Consider the following 9,047-nt stretch of genomic DNA (forward strand, 5'->3'; position numbering starts at 1 on the left):
TCTTTACATCCAGAAGGCCTCAATGAAGTAATAGATACAGCAGCTTTCTAGACTTATGTAGCATTAATATTTGGTTTATTTCATCATCTATTCCATGGGTCCTGTTACATTAGTTATATATCATTCCTCTTATATTAGTATTGTATTTAATACTCATACACACACAATAGAGTATAGTCACATATTATTCAGAAGGTAATCTATATTTTAGGTTATCACTTAGTTTATATTCATCTAAATAGGTCACGTTTTAATTTTTACATAGGTCATAGTTATTTCTTTTATATTATTAATATATATATAGTATATAATATTCACATCTATATATACATTTAGTATCATATCACTTTTAACACTTCAACTCACTATATATGGAGGTATATATATTAAGAAAATCTTAGGCATACACTCAGTAAATATATATTTACATAGTTTTGTTCTTTTATATGTTATATATAAATTTTATTTATGTCACACTTCACACATATAATCACTTTAGTCTTATAGTAACTAATTTATTTTTGTTATATAATCATATTTATATTTCACCACAGCAATATCATTTGATATTAATACATAGAGTATTTACATTTATAGGCCTTACCAATATTATACACCTTTTATACAGCAACATATAGTTATAGTATTTGACACTAGTCCCTTATTTAAGTCACGAATAATAACAATTTTATGACCTATAAAACACAAAGCGCTTTTTATCTCCATACATGGGTTTTCATATAGACAAGTATACTAATTCATATACTCTGGCACAGAAACATTTAAAGACATGGGTATATATAATTTATTTCTTATGGGGCTGGGTGCATAAATACAATATAGGTCAATAACTACTCCACTATATATGAATATATTAAATATACAGGTATACCCCACTTTACAGCGCTTCACTTTACAGTGCTTCGCTAATACAGCACTTTTTGGAGCTGAAGCTCAACCTCCAAGGATTTTGAAACAGTACTGTAATCATCGTGAGATTGCAAGAAAAGTGACCGGCACCATTTTCTTATGTAAAGTTTACTCTGTTTACAGCATTACAGTGCAATCTGTGTCTCAGTGTTATAGTCTGGCAAATTTTACTACAGTAATTGTCACTATTTTACAGGTACAGTATTTATTGAATACTGTGCTGTGCTAGTGTTAAACTAAACATAGCACTATTGTACCCCTAATATATGTTAGTTCAAACATGTTTTCAATTTTTTAAACACACTGGCAAGTGAAAGAAAGCTAAAACTGCCTTGTTTCACTTTAAGGCGGTTTTCACTTTACAGCGGGGCTCCGGTCCCTAACCCGCTGTATGAGCGGGGTATACCTGTATAACAATTACATCTAATTTGGCATATATGTATATGCACTTGGTGGATCGTAGTACAATGACAATGAGATCGAAATAATTTTTAACATCACATCTTAGCAAAAAATTGCAGAGTACTGTGAGGATAGGATCCGCCCCCCTTTTTTGAGAAGTGGTGTCATAGAGCCACATAGATTGGTTGTTGCTTCCTCAAATATAGCTATAAGGTGATATTGACACATCCCAGCGGCAATGTAGTCCACTGATCAGCTGCTGGGTATGTGATATCATAGACGTGCAACTATAAATCTAACAACAAATCATAGCTGTCACTTTGAGGAGGCTTGGGAGAATATAGTGAGGAAACGGTAAGGAGACTTTTGCATTTTAAATAGATTTGGGATAGTTCATTTTTTCGGGCATTAGATGATACACGCCTACAAGCCATCACTCACATACATAGTGATGCGCCATTGGTTGTGACTAGACGCCCACGGGCCACCCACCACACACACGGCATTGGGAAATCAGAGAGGGAGCCCAAACAAACAGACGGAGTCCTCCATGATACCAGCTCACAATAAACATAACACAGCGACCTAGGTAACGTAAATACTGTTTACTGTAGGAATCTATGCTAAAAGAGGTAAGAATATATTGGGAATAAAGTTGAAGAATTTCACTTGAAGAATGACGATAAATGACTCACGCCCACTAGCCATTACCCATACATATGTAAGTGTGGGATAGGGTAATGATACACGCCCACAAGCTAACAGTCACATACACGATACAAACAAAGTAGTTAGGCACTTTTTAAATAAAGCCTTGCATTAGGGTTAAAGGGAAAAAATCTTCAGAAAATAAAGAAGCTATCAACTATATGACATAATAAAAAAAAACAGTGAATCCACATTCACAAAGAGAGATTGTTGATAAGTTATGAAATAACTATATAGGTTTTGCATTTGTTTTTTTGTTGAAATGTTATTGTGGACATTGTATATGTATTCTTTCTAAATGTTTATGAAATACATTATATTATCTGCTACACACCTGTTTTGATACTAGCTAAACGTTTTAAAGGAGATCATTTGTTTTTTTGTTGAAATGTTATTGTGGACATTGTATATGTATTCTTTTTAAATGTTTATGAAATACATTGTGTTATTTGGTACACACCTGTTTTGATACTAGCTAAATGTTTTAAAGGAGATCTGTACAAAAAAAATGTGCTATATATTCCTATACTGGTATTAAGAAAAGTCAGTTTGTATTGTGAAGGTCACCATAGCAACATTTGCATAAGTAATTGATAAATTGGGTGTGACCAATGTTTTAATTGATTTGAGGATGTTTAAATAGGAGACTTCAGTTTTAGATCAGTATTACTTTGCCTGAGGAAACAGAGTGGTCAGCTCTGAGAAACGCGTAGCGATTTTTACTGATTTTATATTGTACACTGTTATATACTATATAAAGTGTTTTTTAAATATATTTCTGGAGTCTCCTTTTTTCATTTTTTGAGCATTTTTTAACATCTTGGACTGTCCTTTACCGGAGTGGTATGTGCGCTGGGCCACTGCAATATACTCAGCTTGCTCCATTAGCACTATAGTGTGCTTTATACTTTGTGAGTATATCTCTGAAGGGTTAAGCTGGTGGGTACACACTTAGCTTACTGATCTGCACTAGGAGTCGCCCTCTGTATATCTTTCTATTTTTTCAAATAGAGAAGATGTTTGACGGAAATCCTTGGTCGCTTGTAAGTAAAACTTCAAGGCACGAACCACGTCCAAGTTATGTAACAGACACTCCTTCTTGGAAGAAGGATTAGGACACAGAGAAAGAACAACAATTTCCTGATTAATATTCTTATTTGAAACAACCTTAGGAAGGAATCCAGGTTTAGTACGTAAAACCACCTTATCAGAATGGAATATAAGATAAGGCGAGTCACATTGTAACGCAGAAAGCTCAGAAACTCTTTGAGCAGAAGAGATAGCAACTAAAAACAAAACCTTCCAAGATAAAAGCTAAATATCTATGGAATGCATGGGTTCAAACGGAACCCCTTGAAGAACATTGAGAACTAAATTCAAACTCCATGGCGGAGCAACAGGTTTAAACACAGGCTTGATTCTGACAAAGCCTGACAAAAAGACTGAACGTCTGGGACATCCGCCAGACGCTTATGTAGTAAAATTGACAAAGCAGAAATTTGTCCCTTTAAGGAACTAGCCGATAATCCCTTCTCCAATCCTTCTTGGAGAAAGGACAAAATCCTGGGAATCCGAACCCTGCTCCATGAGTAGCCCTTAGATTCGCACCAATAAAGATATTTACACCATATCTTAAAGTAGGAGAGGAAAACGAAGAAACACATAAGCCAGGTTGAACGACCAAGGTACTGCTAGAGCATCTATCAGTACTGCTTGGAGATCCCTTGATCTGGACCCGTAACGAGGAAGTTTGGCATTCTGACGAGATGCCATCAAATCTAATTCCGGTGTGCCCCATTGACGGATCAATGCCGCAAACACCTCCGGATGGAGTTCCCACTCCCCCGGGTGAAAAGTCTGACGACTTAGAAAATCCGCTTCCCAGTTCTCTACTCCTGGGATATAAATTGCTGATAGATGGCAAGAGTGAATCTCCGCCCATCGAATTATCTTGGAAACCTCTGTCATCGCTAGAGAACTCTTTGTTCCCCTTTGACGATTGATATATGCTACAGTCGTGATATTGTACGACTGGAATCTTATGAATTTGGCCAAGGCCAACTGAGGACACGCTTGAAGCGCGTTGAATATTGCTCTCAGTTTCAGAATATTGATTGGAAGTAGGGACTCCTCCTGAGTCCAAACACCCTGAGCCTTCAGGGAATTCCAGACTGCACCCCAGCCCAAGAGGCTGGCGTCTGTCGTCACTATGACCCATGCTGGCCTGCGGAAGCACATTCCCTGGGACAGATGATCCTGCGATAACCACCAAAGAAGAGTCTCTCTGGTCTCTTGATCCAGATTTATCTGAGGAGATAAATCCGCATAATCCCCATTCCACTGTCTGAGCATGCACAGCTGCAGTGGTCTGAGATGTAAGCGAGCAAACGGAACGATGTCCATTGCTGCTACCATTAATCCAATGACCTCCATACACTGCGGCACTGATGGCTGAGGAATGAAGGACTGAAGTGCTCGGCAAGTAGTTAGGAGTTTTGATTTTCTGACCTCCGTCAGAAATATTTTCATGTCTACCGAGTCTATCAGAGTTCCTAAGAATGGGACTCTTGTCAGTGGAACTAATGAACTCTTTTGTATATTCACCTTCCACCCGTGAGATCTAGCTGGTAAGTTGACGCCTGAATCAAAATGTCGTCTAGATAGGGCGCCACTGCTATGCCCCGCGGCCTTAGAACCGCCAGAAGGGACCCTAGCACCTTTGTGAAGATTCTGGGAGCTGTGGCCAACCCGAAAGGGAGGGCCACAATCTGGTAGTGTTTGTCCAGGAAGGCGAACCTGAGAAACTGGTGATGATCTTTGTGGATAGGAATGTGAAGATACACATCCTTTAAGTCCACGTATATTGACCCTCCTGGATCATTGGTAAAATAGTTTGAATGGTCTACATCTTGAACGATGGGACTCTGAGAAATTTGTTTAGACATATGAGATCTAAAATTGGTCTGAAGGTTCCCTCTTTTTTGGGAACCACAAACAGATTTGAGTAAAACCCCTGCCCCTGTTCTAGTTTTGGAACTGGGCAGACTACACCCATGGTATATAGGTCTTCTACACAGCGTAAGAACGCCTCACTTTTTGTCTGGTCTACAAACAAACACGAAAGATTAAATATTCCCCTTTGTAGAAAATCCTTGAACTCTAGCCGATACCCCTGGGTCTCGATTTCTAATGCCCAGGGATCCTGAACGTCTCTTGCCCAAGCCTGAGCGAAGAGAGAAAGTCTGCCCCCTACTAGATCCGGTCCCGGATCTGCCCCTTCATGCTGTCTTAGTAGCAGTAGCGGGTTTCTTGGCCTGTTTCCCTTTATTTCAGGTCTGGTTAGGTCTCCAGACTGACTTGGATTGAGCAAAATTCCCCTCCTGCTTTGTGGCGGAGGAGGAAGTAGAGGGTCCACCTTTGAAATTTCGAAAGGAACAAAAATTATTTTGTTTAGCCCTCATTTTAACCGTCTTGTCCTGAGGAAGGACATGACCTTTACCTCCAGTAATGTCGAAGATGATCTCCTTTAGTTCAGGCCCGAATAGGGTCTTACCTTTAAAAGGAATAGCTAAAAGTTTAGATTTTGATGACACATCAGCAGACCAAGATTTAAGCCATATCGCTCTACGCGCTAAAATGGCAAAGCCTGCATTTTTTGCCAATTGAAAATTCATCGGTAATGAAAGAATTAGCTAGCTTGAGAGCCTTAATTCTATCCAAAAAATAATCTAATGGGGTCTCAACCTTAAGAGACTCCTCTAGAGCCTCAAACCAAAAAGGTGCTGCAGTAGTTACTGGAACAATGCACGCTATAGGTTGTAGAAGAAAACCCTGATGAATAAACAATTTCTTTAAAAGACCCAGGGTAGAAATAGCCCACTCAACCTTAGGGACCGTCTGCCAGGAATCCCGAATGGTGTCAGATATGGGAAACATTTTCTTGAAAGTAGGAGGGGGAGAGAACGGAATGCCTGGTCTATCCCATTCCTTAGTAACAATGTCCGAAATCCTTCTAGGGACTGGAAAAACATTAATGTAAGTAGGGACTTCTAGATATTTATCCATTTTACACAACTTCTCTGGTGGTATTACAATAGGGTCACAATCATCCAGAGTCGTTAAAACCTCCCGGAGTAACAAGCGGAGGTGTTCAAGCTTAAAATTAAAGGCCGTCACATCTGAGTCTGTTAGAGGGAACATCTTTCCTGAGTCTGAAAGCTCTCCCTCAGACAGCAAATCCCCCACCCCCAATTCAGAACACTGTGAGGGTACATTGGAGATCTCCAATAAAGCATCAGAGGGCTCAGCAATCACTCTAATACCTGACCTACTGCGCTTACCCTGTAAACCTGGCAGTTTAGATAATACCTCTGCAAGGGTAGTAGACATTACTGCAGCCATATCTTGTAGGGTAAAATAATTAGACGCACTAGAAGTACTTGGCGTCACTTGAGCGGGCGTTAAAGGTTGTGACACTTGTTGAGAATTAGATGGCATAACCTGATTCTCTTCAGACTGAGAGTTATCCTGAGACATACTTTTATCACCTAAAATATGTTCTTTGCAATGTAAGGCCCTTTCAGTACATGAGGGACACATTTTAAGTGGGGGTTCCACAATGGCTTCTAAACACATAGAGCATTGACTTTCCTCAATGTCAGACATGTTGAACAGGCTAGTAATAACCGCAAAAAGTCTTGAAAACACTTTATTTAGTGAAAAACACAACAATCTGAAAAATGGTACTGCGCCTTTAAGAGAAAAAAAGCGTACAATTTTTTCCAAAAATGCTTTAAAAAGTTATAACACTCCCACTCCTGGCAGCCTAAGATTGCACCTACAAGTAAGGGACAATTAACCCTCTAGTAGAAAAAACGTTACCCAAAAAGCTCTGCTCTTGCGCCTACCTGCCCTCTGGGGTCTGAAAATTACACTCTCACTTTGATAAGGCTATCTCTTCAGTTTAGGCCCACTGGAGCTGGAGCTTGCTGCCTTCAAGTGAAATACAACTGCGCATCTAAGGTGCGAAATTATGCCCCGCTCATATTGAAAGATGTCTCTGCCTAGTAAAAAAACGATGTAAAGCGGTATAGGAACTAGCCATGTGGGTTTTCATATACCCAATACACTACTGTCAGCCATGTGAAACCCTCCAGTGCCATCAAACACACAAACGTTAGTGAATAAAAACGTTATTTTTCCCTGCACATAAATCGTTTTCACTCAAAACATTATGCAACCAGTGTCAATTTTTAGCCCAAAATATAACAGGTCCCAGTAACATCCCTTTATTGCATGTAGGATTACTGCTTACCCCCTTCCCTCATGGGAACTATGTCAGCCAGTTCTGAAATACCACAGTCTCTCCAGAAAAAAATTACTGAACATACCTCAATCCTTCCCCACACTGAAGCTTCTCAAGAACTCCTCAGCCATTCTGTGGGAACTCCTCTGGATCTTAGTAATCACTGCTAAGATCATCAACCTCCAGGCAGAAATCTTCATCCATCTGCTGCCTAAGGAAAAATAGCACTCACCGGTACCATTTAAAATAAAAAAGTCTTGCTTGAAGAAAATAAAAACTATCATTTTATCACCTCTTTCACTTTATCCCTTCCTATTACTAGTATAGGCAAAGATAATGACTGGGGGTGGAGAGAAGGGAGGAGCTATATAAACAGCTCTGCCGTGGTGCTCTTTGCCACTTCCTGTTAGGAGGAGGATAATATCCGACAAGTAAGGATGAATCCGTGGACTCGTATGCAGTAGAAGAAAAGGGCAAGCAATCTTAAGAGATTGCATCATTAAAAGAAGGCCGTTATGTTCCGTAAAGGCTGTAAGCCTAAGTATAGCTACACATTGCAGATGGAACCACATAAACATTAGCCGGTTCTGAATTCCCAAAAGTAATGAATGCAGCTGTGGACTCTTCCCTTTTAAGAAGAATATTAACATTTTATTACTTCTCTCTCCTAACCTCAACTGGGAATGTATTTTTTTCTGCTGGCTATGATTACACAGCTTTTATAAGCCATTACCTAAGTATAGAAACTCCCAGTATAGATAGGTATAAAATATGATAAATCAGCTATTTAAAATGCCAAAATAAAAAAAAGGTAAAGAAGCTATTTGTAAGCAATGTATTACATTCCAGCAGGTAAAATGGATTATTGGGAACAAATAAAGGGGGCACAATGCCACTAATATTTTATTTTACAATCTCAAAGTTTATACTGACCCTTTTAGTTTGCTCTCTAATGGTAAACAGTTACACTACGGACCCTTTTAGTTTGCTCTCTAATGGTAAACGGTTACATTACAGACACATCTTTCTGCTGTTATAATGCTTTAACAAAAGAGTACCATAGTATCAGAGGCTCTATTATTTGGATAACAGATTTTTTATTTTTTGCAGATTTATTAAACAATAAATAAATAGATCAGAAAGTAAAGAATATTTATGTAATCATTAAATAGAATATACTGTGAATGAATACAGTACCAATGGGCCCTTCAGGAGACATTACATACACAATTTGGCGAAGTGAATAAAAAAAAAAAAATATATATATATATATATATATATTACCTCCACTAGATTTTCAGTAACAATTGTTTTAATTTGTCCACGCCTCCACTGTTTAATAACTGGTAACTGAACAGCAACAAACATATTACGTATCCATGAAACTGTTTCTGGTGCTGAGTTATGATAAACCTCGTACATTTTTGTATGCAAACTGAAATCATAAGAAAAAGCAGGAAATATGTTATATGTGATTACAAAGTAAAGTAATAAAAAATATTAAAATAATACATAAAAAACACATTTTAGAAAAGTGTTATATATAAAGTAGAAAATATATTTACTAAAATTAAATGCAGTATTTTATTTGAAAGAGTAACATAGCATAAATAAGTGAACAAAATATACATTTGAATGCAATGCAATATTACATTTCAGTAATCCTAAATTAAAGGAAATTCGCTCATTTCTACTAAAATTA

General features: G+C 38.1%; 1 protein-coding gene across 1 annotated transcript in view; it reads right to left on the bottom strand.

Moving 5' to 3' along the window:
- The window catches only part of RNF17 (ring finger protein 17), a 514,511-nt gene extending 505,744 nt beyond the window's left edge, over window positions 1-8,767 (bottom strand). The window contains exon 1 of the mRNA XM_053705579.1: window positions 8,630-8,767. Coding sequence (XP_053561554.1) covers window positions 8,630-8,767 — 138 coding nt within the window. The remainder of the gene's footprint in view (window positions 1-8,629) is intronic.
- Between the last annotated feature and the right edge of the window lie 280 nt (window positions 8,768-9,047).

Source organism: Bombina bombina, chromosome 3 (genome assembly GCF_027579735.1).
Source record: "Bombina bombina isolate aBomBom1 chromosome 3, aBomBom1.pri, whole genome shotgun sequence".
NCBI classification, from domain to species: domain Eukaryota; kingdom Metazoa; phylum Chordata; class Amphibia; order Anura; family Bombinatoridae; genus Bombina; species Bombina bombina.